Below are 14,135 nucleotides of genomic sequence, written 5' to 3'. Positions count from 1 at the left end.
ATGGCACAGCAGAGAACCAACGCACAACTCAACTCACATATGGCCCTGGCCGGAATCAAACTTGGGTCACCTTGGTGAGAGGCGAGCGCTTTACGCACAAGCAAACCTTGCCCATACGATTGGTAATTGAAAATTAAAGGATTCCGTTACTTTTTCAAAATGTCCACAGATTTACATTAAACTTACAGGGTTTGAAGATAATGATAGTGGAAAGCTCCCCTTCAAACATTACTAACTAAGGTTGTGTAGTTTTTGAGAAATGAGTAAAACAAGTCACAACATAATTTTGGTCTCATGAGACCAAAATTATTTTAGCATGTAAAATCCCCGTAACCAGTTATGATATTATACCCAAACCATAGCATAACTGGTTAATACGTTTCTGCATGTACATGCTTAAACTGAGACGAAAATTATTGCTTTTACTCATTTCTCAAAAACTACAGCACCTCAGTAAGTAAAATTTCAAGGGAAGCTTTCTACTATCATAATCTTCAAACTGTGTAAGTTTAATGTCAATCTGTGGACATTGTGTTTTTTGTTAGGAAAAAGTTGCGTGGCTTCTGACTGGCCCCCCCCAAACAAAGATATTGACAAAATAGGGACACCGCCAGTATAGGGCTAGATAGCTCAGTTGGTAGAGCGTCGGCACGTTAATCCGGAGGTCATTGGTTCGAATCCCACTCTAGTCAATTCTTTGTTTAACCCCAAAATAATTAAAAAACTTACTTGGTAAGAAGTGCAGCAGCTTTGGATAGCATAGTGTATTAGAGAAATATTTCACTTTGAAGTACTGCAGTTATGGAAAAATATAGCACTTTTTATGCCCAAATATTTGAGTATAAATAGCGTTACATGTAACGCTTCTAAGATTCTGTGTATTTCTAAAAGGGATAATTCTTCCTGCATGGACATATTCACTCTGGATCTTCAGCGACATCTAAAAAATGCGACCGTCTTTTGAAATGAAATTTTTTATGGGTTAAGAGAAGGGATTATCTTCATTCTTACTTTCGTGTTCGGTCCTCGACGGAATGTTGCATCATTCTCTTTAATCCTCCGTGCCGAAATTTCATGGAGTGAGTAGCAAAGGCACCGACGGTCATGATGTCATACAAGGACTCTAGAAATGATTATCATCATACAACAATCAGACATGGAATTTAGTCAGAGGGCCCTGATCAAGGACACAAAAGTGTATTCTTTCTATGGCAAGATTGTTTTTTTTAAAGGTATGTCATCATTTGGTTTTTGTCAATGTAATAAGGGAATAAAAGGGTAGTTACGAGCCGTTTAAAACCGGCAGGGTAGTTGTCGTGTGACAAAGGCCCGGGCCGAAGGTTTTTTTTCTATGGCAAGATTGTTTATTTTATAAAGGTAGGTCATCATTTGGTTTTTGTCAATGTAATAAGGGAATAAAATAGTGACGAGTTCTCAAACGGCCGTTTAAAACCGGCAGGGTCGTTGCCATGTGATAAAGGCTCTAACCAAAGGCAAGGGCCTTTGTCGCACGGCAACGACCCTGCAAGACTTTTAACGGCAGTTTAAGAATGAGTCACTTCTCTTTTATTCCCATTCATAAATGCCTTTTTGGTTAAAAGGCGTAATAACGTAAGAAACTCTGTACAACTTATCAGTTTTCCGCCGTGCTTGAGCTCTGTACGTCCGTGTGTTGCATTGATATGACTGAGGCGACAGTTTTCGGATTCGTTCATGCGCGTAGTCTTGGTGCAAGACGTTTCTTGTTTTCCTTTCACACACAGTGCGAGCAACTCATCGACAGCGCCCGCAACGCCCTTAACGAGAAACGTCTTGCACCACGACTAGCGCACAGTACACGTAAAACTGGTTATAAACAGAGCTCCAGCTGGTCTTTATTAACCGTTTAAACACCCCCACGTGATAGGCTCTCCACCAAGGGGAATAGTGAAACTGTCTGAGGTATTTATGAATGCTGATTTATAGGCAGCTTTATTAAGAAAGATACAATGACAGTCACCTGTAAAAGTTTCAGCAGAATACAGTGTCTACTTGTTGTACAATATGCATTTATTATACAAAGTTTTAAACAGTCGAGTGCATTTTGGGCTCCTGTGCAATAGAATGAAACTCACATTTTGCCAAGAGGAAAATATTTCACGCTACGCTCAATGTTTACAAAGACATAATGAAGTACCTTTATAGCCTGGCTCTTCGACTCTCAGTCTCTGAAGATGTAGGTTGATAGGAACAAACTCAAGAAGCTTATCCCCTCTAGCTGTACTCTTCTTGAACTGAGGACCTACGAACATCAAAACAAAACAAAACACAAACCAAGTAATATTGAGAAAATAGAATTAGCTGTTGCAAACTGCCTACATGTACCAACCAAAAGTATAAATCAAAAATATAGTTAATGGCTTGACGTTTCGACCCTAGCAGAGTCTTTCTCAAGACTGAACCCCACCCCCCCCCAAAAAAAAAAAAACCCCACAAGACAAAACCTTTGATAAAGACTCTAATAGGGTATTAAAGACAAAAATTGCCAATTATAAAACCCTCCACTTACATGTACATGTACATGTAGTCCTCCAAGGACTAGGCCTGTCCCCAGGGGTGCTTGTTCCCCTCAGTAACGACAGCCAAAGTCTGCTTTGTCAAATGTTTCACGACGCTCAAAACACTTGAAAAAAACTCCATACAACAAACTTATACACTTATCTTTTATAAAAAAAAAAAAATTGTGAACAAGGCTTTATTCTTCTGCATTAAATATAAAAAATTCTCTAAAACAAAAAAACAATTGGATTGACACCGACGCAATATTGAATTAAAAAGAAATTGTTTTTTAAAAGAAACCAGAACTTCTTAAAGTGTGAACAAGGCTTTCTTCTGCACTAATAAAAAGCAAAAATTCTCTTTTTAAAGCCATTTGATTGACACGGATACAACGCTTAGTGTTTGAAACATTTGTTTTCAAAAAAGGTCGACAATGAAATATCAATGAGTCAGCATTCTCCAGAGACTCACAACTTCTCCTTGCCCTCCAAATCCCCAAAAGTTGTCTTCCAAATATCTGCTTGGAATTAATTTGCTGCAGATGCTAAGCGTATCTTCGGCTCCCCCTCCCTCCAGACATGAATCTTGTTCTACGCGTTCCACCTGGTGATGCTTAATGAGCGTGTCTCCACAGTCGTCTAGCGGGATCCTCCGCAGGGAGCGCCTTTGTGCCCTTCGGATGCGGTACGGGCGATATGGGTCATTATTCCCATAAACTGGAACATCCCTTGTGCACAAGACGCACTCGATTTCATAAAGCCTGTAAGCATAAAAACTTGCTAAGCACAAATATTGCTTAGCAGAAACTGGTTACCAGCCAAAATTCCATAAGTTAACATTCTTGCAACTGGTGCCCCACCTGTTTTCTTGCTTAGCAAAGAAATTTGTTGATCAGTATTTTCTGCTTGACAGCTTTATGAAATTGGGCCGAGGTCTCAAGCAGCAAACCCCTGCAGGAACTGGGGCACGCTAGACCCTCATCCTCAACATGGGACCCAGGTGCCATCGGGGTGCATCCATTGGAAACCGGCTCCCTCTCTAGAGTCCTACATGTAACAGTACCATCAGCGATTTGGGGTAGACAAATATTTGCGAAATCATTTCCACAAGCCGTAAAAATATTTGCAACTCATTTCCACTCCACATAGCTCGACGCTGCCTAGGGGGGACCAATGTCAAGTTGTTCACCCTTGACTTCAAGTGTTTAAGAAATGTACTATGAACCTTCAGGTGATTGAATGAGTTTGCAAGTTTTGTTCAATTTGTCTTAAGGGTTGTCTCCTTGTCTTTAAAAAATTATCTCACCAGTAACCCCTCCCCCACACTGTTGCTTTCAAACCTAACGGTTATTTCATACCTAAAACCTTTAATCTGTAAACGTACTTGAATGCATAAAGTTACTGTTTTGTGGTTGATTTCCTTCTGTTATGTCACAGTCTCAAGTTTTAGAGATGCATTGACAAACCACCTGGGCACAATTTCATGGCTTTGCTTTGCATGAAATTCTGTGCTTATCTTGTGCCCTCTAAAGCGCACAAATTTATGGGCCGTAAGCACAGAGTCGTGAAATTGGGTCCAGCTCTTCTCAGAGATTATGTACATGGTGGTACTACAAACATGAGTTTGTTTTCCAACCATGCAAAGTTTCGAAGTAAATTTTTCTTTGTTCAACCCAAAATTATTTCAAATTTACCCCGTCAGTTTCCCTTGTGGATTATACATGTTCACCTCTTTGGTAACTCTAGACTTTAAGAATTCAAGGAGGTTTTTGGAACATCATCTTAAATACTAGAGATGTAAACCAAGAGCAGGACATTCTTAAATTTGAAGATAATTTCTCATCCTGGTTATCTCAGACTGGTATTTCTTACATTAGCTCTCCTAAAGCCTCGTCAAAGAAAGATTGTCATCAATTTGTCTTTTTTCCCTGCAACAATCATTTTTGACCTTTAAAAACACCTAGATACCGTGTTTCCCTCGAGCATTGCCCTAGTTCCCAAACGGTTCCGATACTGATTTAAACCCAAAAACATTCCAGTCCAAAAAGGAAGTCCCACTTTGTTGAGAATCAATGACCCAAATCGCCCTTCCTGCCCGCGGATGAAAAATGACCATCTCAGGGCATCCCTCGAGGACTACTGCCCTCCCGCGGAGATGCTGTGATGTCCCACATACCACGGATGGGAAATGAGAAGAGGAACAACTTTGTGATTGTTGCATCTGTTCTGAATTCAAGAATTTGACATTGGGCTGCCAAATGTCAACCTTGTAGTAACATATTTCACTTAGTTACCGAGCAGGTTGTGCTTTTGTATTGACTTCACATCTCTATTAACTTTTGCTTCTCTTGTGTTTTCATCTCTAAGCGCATAGGGACTTCTCTGTGTTTGTGATATGCGCTCTACAAAAATGGTTCATTATTATTATTATTATTATTAATATCACGACTTGACTTCTGCAATGCCATACTCAGCAATATGCCAGAATATCAGATCAGGCGTCTCCAAAGACCCCAAAATCCAGCTGCCCACTGGTCACCCTTACTAAAAAAGATCATCACAAATCACTCCAATCCTCAAGGCTCTGCACTGGCTCCCGGTTCAAAAACGCATCGACTTCAAAATTCTCCTTTTTGTGTATCAGTCTCTCAAGGGCAAAGCACCAACATACATCCAGAGCCTGTTACATCTTCATGCACCACCCAGGCAGGTCAGATCATCTGACACCAAACTTCTTCAAATTCCACGTACACGCCACTCATGGGGAGCCCGATCCTTCTCACACTCTGGCCCATCACTATGGAACGAACTCCCCCCCAAATTTCTGACAATTCACTACTTATAACACCTTCAAAACTCATTTGAAAAAACAATATTACTCATTGTCAACTTGCCTCTGAATCTCTCCTGTGCCAGGAGTGTCTTTTAGATAAACATGGCGCATTATAAATGGCCACTAGTATTATTAGTTGCCTTGTCATGTTGGCTGTGTTGTCATTAAGACTTTAAAGACACTGTACACTTCTGGTAATTGTCAGAGACTAGTCTTCACAGTTGGTGTATATCAACATATGCATAAAATAACAACCTGTACAAATTTGAGCTCAATCAGTTGAAAGAAAAAATACCCACACCATGGTCACACGAAGTTGTGTGCTTTCAAATGCTTGATTTTGAGACCTCAAATTCTAAATCTGAGGCCTCAAACTGTAAATCAAATTCGTGGAAATTACTTCTTTCTCGAAAACTACGTCACTTCAGAGGTAGCTGTTTCTCACAATGTTTTATACTATCAACCTCTCCCCATTACTTGTTACCAAGTAAGGTTTTATGCTAATAATTATTTTGAGTAATTACCAATAGTGTCCACTGCCTTTAAAAAAAGACTCTACTAAAAACATCAGGCCATTAACTAATTTGTTTGCATTTATTCGCCCACCATGCAAAGTTTGAAATGCTACTTACCTTTGTGTTGTTTACTGAGGTATTCCAGACTCTCGCAGTAGCGGGCTCTCATTTTGAAGTGTTCCGTTGTGACGGCTAATCGCGCTCGCTCCCATTCGTCCGAGAGCTGTTATCAAACAACAAAAGGGGTTGTCTTTGAAACTGATAGCACCGTTGTTGTAAATGATGCACTTGATAGGCACTTAGACTCCGAAAGGAGCTTTAAAAAAACTTGCAAGTTTTCATCTGATTCTAACTAAGACTTATAGAAATTCATTAACCCTCCTACTGTAGGTCCACCAATCAATATCATCCACAGTGAGTTTTGAATTAAAAACTATGCCAGTCTGCAATATGATATCACATTGTGAATGAAACACCATAGTACATAGTACACACTCAACCCTCCAACTGTGCGACCATTCAATATCATCCATTGTGAGTTGTGAATGATAGATAAACTACGTCAGCCTGCATCATGATATAATTTTCACTACAATTTTATACTTCTGTGCTATTTATAGTATACGAATGTTTACTCTTTTTATGAGCAAGGTTCGGGAAAGCACATTTTTTTGATGATTTTTTTTGACTGGACGGACTCTGCTTGTTATAACTGTTGTTGTGTTCGGCAAATTAATTAATAGTAAACAAATCATGTGGGGATTGCATCTACATAGTACACACTCAACCCTCCTATTGTGCAACCATTCAATATCATCCACTGTGCGTTTTGAATCATAGATAAACTCTGCGGGCCTGCAATATGATACCATGCGGTGAATGCATCTTCACAGTATACCGTCAACCCTCCTACTGCCCGACCATTCAATATCATCTAAAACTTTGCCAAAAGTGTCACTCACTTTCTCAAACAAGTTCAGCTCTTCCACCATCCGTTGCTCCTCTTGTAAATAAATTTTTCTGTTTAAGAAACAAAAATAAAAGGAAAGGGTTTGAAACACAAAAACAAGTTCTAAATCTGAGGTCTCGAAATCAAATTCGTGGAAAACTACTTCATTCACAAAAACTATGGCACTTCAGAGGGAGCCGTTTCTCACAATGTTTTGTACCATTAACCTCTCTCCATTACTCGTCACCAAGAAAGGTTTTATGCTTTCATGTTTTTCCTGAGGGCACTGTAACCAGTCAAAAGTTGCAAGTCTATTGCCTGCTTTGGAACTTATTTCCTGCACTCATGCCTTAATGTGCGCACATATAATTCACAGAAGCACAAATTTCATGCACCAGCCTATATTAGTTAATCCCACATGACCGTGTTTCAGCCAACCAGATAACCAGAACTAGCAAGAGGTGGTGTGTTATGAAAATATTCTCATAGAAGCACTCTAACACATTCATTATTTGCACGCTATTTGACGTGCAAATTAACACAGTTTCGAAGTTACCCAGGCAGTGCCATCAGTCAACAAGTCCGTACCATCCAACGGATAGCACATCGCGCTACCCTTAAAAATACATTTTCCTGACAAAACAAGGAACCATAACAAAATCAAACTAGAGAGGATGTTTACCTTTTCCAAACATCACAGAAGAGAGTATATGTAGCTTTTATTTCCTTTAGGAAAGTCTGGATGGGTCCATTAAACAAAAAATCCCTGAAAAAATGTGTCTAAAGTTGAACTCATAAAGCATCTGTTTTTATCATCAGCATAATATGTCAAAAACTACACTTATCCTTTGTTAACATCCACACAAAATATAGATGCCACATTAATGCTTCTCGTGAGCAAATAAAGTGTTAACGTATCCGTAGACTTGTGAAACATCTTTGTGCTTATCACACACCGAGAGTACAATAAAAGTAAGGCCCATCTGAAGGCCGATGGTTCGCGTCCCATTGCAGTCAATTGCAGTCAACCCCAAAATTATTACCCAGTCAGTTTCCCTTGTGGTTTATATTGATAGCAGCATCTGAAGTGGCGGATACGCCTATGACTGTTGCAGAGATGCCAACATTGAATTTAAAAAAAGAGTAGAATCTCCCAAAAGTTAGGGGCGAGCGCAGCTTGGGCTCCCTAAACCGATCTTTCTATTACTCTCTACAATGCTAATTAGCTCATTTTCAGGCATTGTTGTGAAATAACAATTACCTGTATGCACCAACAGAACAGCTACAAATGTTTATAATGGCCAGTGAAAAAAAACCTGGGAAAAAAAACCCCTGATTTCCCTCATCTTCCGACTTTGTTTCAAAAATAAATGTAACATAAAAAAGGGTGGCCCTACATAAATGTAACATAAAAAAGGGTGGCCTTACTTAATTTTTTTTTTTTTTTTTTTTTAATGATCAGAAATGCAACAACAAGCTATTGGGAGAGAGAGGAAAAAAAATAAATAAAAAATAAACGTGTCCTGATTTTGGGCATTGTCTGGACATCGGCGTTACAATTACTAGTAAGAAAACATGGAAACTGTCCAGCTTAGATCTCACAGGCCACTCAGTTGAAGGTATATTTGTTCAAAAGGTCTCCTTTTTTTGTCGCCATTATTTCGTACTTTTTTTGCCAAGCTTCGATGAAGTACATGTACAGACAGCGTGGGCACAATAATAGTGGATACATGAGGAATGAGGTTACTGTGACACGTTAGCTCACACACAACCTCATTCTCTGCTGTGCCAAGAGGGTTTTCCAGACCATCCGGTTTTCCCCTCGGGAAAAATCAAACACTTTCGATCTTGGCTGTGCTCCGTGGTCATAATGGGTTGATGTGGCTGGCAGCTGAATGCGCGCTTGTATGCCTGCTTCTCGAACATGCATCCTTCGCAATTCAGCTCTTAGCTGCGAGTAAGGATGATTAGCCCCCCAAATTATTATCATTAAATTATTATAGCCGCCAGTTTAGATAGTCGTAGCCGCCAGTTTAGATAGCTGTAGCCGCCAGTTTAGATAGCCGCAGCCGCCAGTTAAGATAGCCGTAGCCGCCAGTTTGGATACAGCCTTGGCTCATACATATAAAACTCACATGATTTGTTGAGGGATGATGAAGTTAAGTTTACTCTCCATCATGATCTCCTGCACCTGAATCATGGATGTTCCGTCGCTGTTTGGGAAGCGGTACGACTTGGAGCACGGGTTGCAGCAGAGCGACTTCAAGTAGGTGTTGCGATTCAGGGAGAAGGATCTTATCCTTGGAGGACCTCCATTGGACGTCTTGGAGGACGGAGTGGGTGGGTTGGGTGAGAATGACTTCTGATGGTAAAACAATCAGAGAAATCTCAGAGACTGAATCTTTTGAATGGTTTCTTAGGGTTATGTAACTATGTGCATTTTAACATAATGGTGAAAATATTCTATTTTAATTTATTTGAACCAGACAAACCTAAAAAAAAACATTATCTGAAATGTCAAATACAAAAAAAAACAAGTGAATGGTGACAAATTAAAAGGACATGCAACATTGGAATTTGAAAAACAGACAGGGCTCTCCCTTGGAAACACTATCAATAGATAAGTTTGGTTTTGGAAATTGCACATTCTATCAAAAAGAAATTGCACACAAAAAACAATTTATGGCAAATGAAAAGAACAATTTATGTTGGTTTTTCAATTTTTGCTGCGCTCATATGCTACTTGTTTCTACTTAAAATTTGAGATTTTGATGGCTTTCTGTCCTTTATTGAAGTTGACAGATAAAATGATGTAGCAGACAATCGTTTGTAGTAATTTATGAATAACTGTAATAACTTACTTGGTTTGTGACTGAGCGATCAGATTTCATGATAGCCGCTGGTTTCTTGTCATCTGTGTCGTCCAGCTGCCAATATGATAACAGATAATTAATCACTAATCAATCAAGAACATGCTCATCAATCAACAATCAATGATTGATAACCAATGAATCAATGTCTAAGGATGAAAAATGTGTGATGATTATGATTTAAGGGTGCAAAAAATTTTTTGAATAAAGGATACTATCTTAAAAAATTTGATAATTCCTCAATTAGTTTCACTTCTACTTTTCACCTTTGAAACAAATAAAAAACTTTCAACACCCACCACTGTCATATAGATTACATCATAAAGTTAAAACGAAAGCTCACAGGAAATGTGCTTGCATTTGTTACTTTCTATAACACAAAATAAAAACCCATTAGACATGATGCACATGATGTAATTTCTTAAATTTATTTATTTGTAAATTCTTTTTTAGCAAAACAGTCAGTCTGTTGAAAGTCAACTTAAGTTAAACAGCTACATGAGCGGAATGTTTTCAACAGAAATGGTATTTTTACTTGTTTATAATGCACTTGTTCACCATTTTAATGTAATTTTGATATGTGTACACTTCTGAACTTTTCGTAATTACCGATTAAAAAATCAGGCCCCTACCTAAAGGTTTTTTGAAAAACTAAAAATACTTCTGCCGTTGAGAGCGGGCGTCAAAGGACAATGCCGCTGAAGTCATTTGTGGAAGTTTGCTTTGTTATACATCCACGCTGCAACAAAGCGGCTTTATCTACTTACGTAACGGGGCTTTTCGCAAATCTCGCAGAAAAGCTCTGGACAAGGGCATACAAAATGATAGTTTTTTTACACAATTGAAACCTATTTATAATCATATGACTCGATTTCCTTATTCATCGAAAACAAGTGGAATTTAGCAAAGTTCACGACTTGACATTTTCGTTCAAGCAGGTCTTTAACAATTAGTTGAACAATGGACCCATTCTAGCAAGTCATTTCTAGGGCAGGCCTTGAACTTTGCTCTTGAAGGGGCACAGCATTTTTCCTCTGGTTTGGGGCACTTCTATGAGAAAAACTCGTATTGACGCTTCGCAAACGGCACCACATTAAAAGTACAGGGCACCATGCAATTGCTGTGGTTGCCGTGGGTTATTTCGAGGCCTGCTAGGGCCTACATGTTTTCATTTTTCATTGACCTTGATACAAAAAAGATCAACAAGGGCACCCTGGCAAATGCTGTGGGTGCTGCCAAGCCAACGAGAGAGCCCTCGGACACCTCGACATCTCAAGGCGCTACCACTTCTTGATGAGACGACTGCTCGGCATCGACGCCATCAAGGGCTCCAGAGAAACATACAATGAACAGGTCAGCGGCCATCGCCAATACCAGGATTATTCCAAGGCCTGCTAGGCTGTACTTTTTGGGATCATTCCATTGACCTTGACAAAAGTGACCTACATGTACAAGGGCACCCTGGCAGTTGCTGTGGTTGCCGTGGGTTATTTCGAGGCCTGCTACTGTGCTAGGGCATACATATTTGGTTCACCCCATTGACCTCGACATTAGAGTGACCTACATTGACTCTAAGCTAGCCAGAACCTGTCGCTAATCTGGTTCCATAAAGAAACCATGAATCAAAAACGTTGACATAAGCTGACCTCTAAATATAATTTTTGCAGGAATCAGCCCATCCCATTTAAAACCTCGAATTATCCGGATCAGTAAATGAGTAATGGATTGATTATTTTGCGCTCATGAGTAATCCACTGAGTAATATTTGTATGAAAATAAATATAAATCTGTTTAAATTTGGTTTGCGTTAAACACCATGTGTGTATCTGCAACACTCATAATTTAATGGCCTTCATGCCTTGTTGATTTTTAAAATGCTGGCCATGGTGCCCTATCCACATGCCTTAGTGCTAAGGCTCTAAAATGTTGCTTGCTCCAAGTGGCCTTGCCCTATTTTTATTTTTTGCCCTAAAAAAAGTTGTAATTCCAGGCCAGTGAGTGATGGTCTCTTGAGATTTAAACAGTTCTATGATATTGTGCCCTGGTCATTAAAATAATGTACTTGGTTTTTGAGTTGTGCATACCTCCCATAGGAGCATCGTCAGCTTGCCTCCAATCGGCATTCCATCCGCACCCAAGATGTCCCGCACCAACTTGTTGTCTGGACACGTCAAAATATCACGGAATGAGCAGACGACTTGACCAATGGGGGCCACCTGAGGATTTTTCCGGTCACAGATAAAAACAATTATATTTAAAAGATATATAGAATCAAGATAAAGAATGTTGAATTGCTATGGAGAGGCCAGCTCGAATGAGCCATTTGCGTGTGAGATTTGAATAATGTCTGGTACAATTACCTGCTTTATAGTCATCAATGCACCGCTTACATTTGAATTTCTCGGACTATAGAGACAGATGCTATGTCAAATGGTTCAAGGCACACCTTTGCATAGCAGTCTCTAGATGAACATGGTACCAACATGGTACCATCGTGCCATACCATCCACTCAGAGTTGTGTATGGATGCTCAACGTCTCTTACGTAACTACGCAGAAGCTTGCCTCAATCATATGACATAGCAACTGTCTGAGAATTTAAATTTAACTGCTATACCTTGGTAACAAATTGTGAAGTTTTATTGGTCGAGAACCAATCATGTGATATAACACAAAGTCGCATGCTACATGGCTCGGGGGTCGGGTAACATGAAAAGTGATGTAATGTACACTACCTTGATCATTCCCACCTTTGTTCAATTTCCAGCGCTGTGTTCGAGGGAACAGTGAAGAATAGTTTTTATTTGAACTGTTCATCTGCTTATTAAACTAAGCATACTCCATTGTAATAATGTTTGAAGATGACAACAGAACTTTGAGAAGAGGAATAACAGGACTCGGGAAAGTACTGAGTATACAGTGCTAACACACATCGGTGTATGGGTAAAAACCAAAATTAATATTCTTTATCCCCGATGCAAATTTAACATCTAGGAATAACAATGTTATCAAGGTATAACAAAATAAATGTTGCACTCTGTGATTGGGGTTCAGGGGTTTTGTACACCCTCAGGGTAAAATGGCACCCTCGGCTTTGCCTTGAGTGCCATTTGCCCCCTTGGGTGTACAAAACGCCATGGACCCCGTCACAGCGTGCAACAATTGTATAGTGGTAACTTGTGATCAAGCACGTCGTTGTTTCAAGAAAATATTCAAATCAAACACGCAAATGGCTTATTCTCCTTACTAGGCAAGCTGTGGTCTAGTGTGTAAGACATTATATCATCTGGAATGATCAGTGGTGGGTTCAAATCCCAACTGAGCAGCATGTATATTTTATATAGCAGGACTTGGACAGCACAAAGTATATAGTGCTTGAAACACATTGGTGGAAGGGTAGTTAAAAAAAAACCCCAAAAACCAACATTTAAGCTACCATTGCATTAAGTTCGCAAACATATTGCCCCTCGCATTTGGTGCTTTTGGCTACACATTGGCGTTCATTATGAAATGAATATGGTTGGAAAGATGCTTTTATATTATAACAAGAATGTATTGATCCACACAAATATTCCTCCATATTGTGTGGTTTTCCTTTTTCTTTGCGCACTAACATATCTTTACTGGGCCCTAGAAGGATGCAAGGGATATCTTACTGGAAAAAAAACGGGTGAGAGTTCCAGTCACATTATGAAAATTAGATTTGTATCAAAATCTTAGAATCAGTGGCAGATAACATGGAAGCAGGAATATAATAATGATCTCATAAATGATTTGAATATGTAAATAATAGATGGATACCAATATGTTTGTGAGGGAGGGTGTGAGAGGCGTCCCTTGCGGCAGATGATGAAAGATAGGTCTCAACAAGATTGTGGAGTTTGTTCTGGAGAAGATTGGAAGCTCTAAAGGAAGTGTGATTTATATTGACCAATGAGCATGAACATTTATTTATTTATTACAATATGAAATCTGAAGTGACATAGTTTTCGAGAAAGAAGTAACTATCCACAAATTTGATTTTGAGACCTCAGATTTATAATTTGAGGTTTCGAAATCAACCATCTAAAAGCACACAACTTCGTGTGACAAGGGTGTTTGTTTTCTTTCATTATTATCTCGCAACTTTGACGACCAATTGAGCTCAAATTTTCACAGGTTTGTTATTTTATGCAAATGTTGAGATACACCAAGTGAGAAGACTGGCCTTTGACAATTACCAATAGTGGCCAGTGTCTTTAAGTGCCCAAGAAAAATGATACAGTAAAATATTTTCCTGAGCAAGTTTGTGAGAGGTTACTATATGGTATGGTATGGGTTGTGGAAGGTACACCTGCTAGAGCAAATTCTCTCTCTGATAAAATGATTTCATGATGAAAAAAAAATTACTTAAAGAATTACCTTGAACTTATGCTCTTCTGAAAATCGCTGA

The 14,135-nt window shown here is 39.2% G+C and overlaps 1 protein-coding gene across 4 annotated transcripts in view; it reads right to left on the bottom strand.

The window, feature by feature from the left end:
• The window catches only part of LOC117293265 (inositol polyphosphate-4-phosphatase type I A-like), a 97,492-nt gene that overhangs the window by 30,081 nt on the left and 53,276 nt on the right, over positions 1 to 14,135 (bottom strand). For all 4 annotated transcript variants that reach the window (XM_033775491.1, XM_033775492.1, XM_033775493.1 and 1 more), the window contains 7 exons: positions 11,789 to 11,920; positions 9,696 to 9,761; positions 8,970 to 9,196; positions 6,848 to 6,905; positions 6,003 to 6,108; positions 2,177 to 2,281; positions 1,012 to 1,123 (listed from right to left, as the gene is read on the bottom strand). In XM_033775491.1, coding sequence (XP_033631382.1) covers positions 1,012 to 1,123; positions 2,177 to 2,281; positions 6,003 to 6,108; positions 6,848 to 6,905; positions 8,970 to 9,196; positions 9,696 to 9,761; positions 11,789 to 11,920 — 806 coding nt within the window. The remainder of the gene's footprint in view (positions 1 to 1,011; positions 1,124 to 2,176; positions 2,282 to 6,002; positions 6,109 to 6,847; positions 6,906 to 8,969; positions 9,197 to 9,695; positions 9,762 to 11,788; positions 11,921 to 14,135) is intronic.

Source organism: Asterias rubens, chromosome 8 (assembly GCF_902459465.1).
Source record: "Asterias rubens chromosome 8, eAstRub1.3, whole genome shotgun sequence".
Taxonomy (NCBI): Eukaryota; Metazoa; Echinodermata; class Asteroidea; order Forcipulatida; family Asteriidae; genus Asterias; species Asterias rubens.
This window is presented reverse-complemented; position numbering and strand designations above follow the sequence as displayed.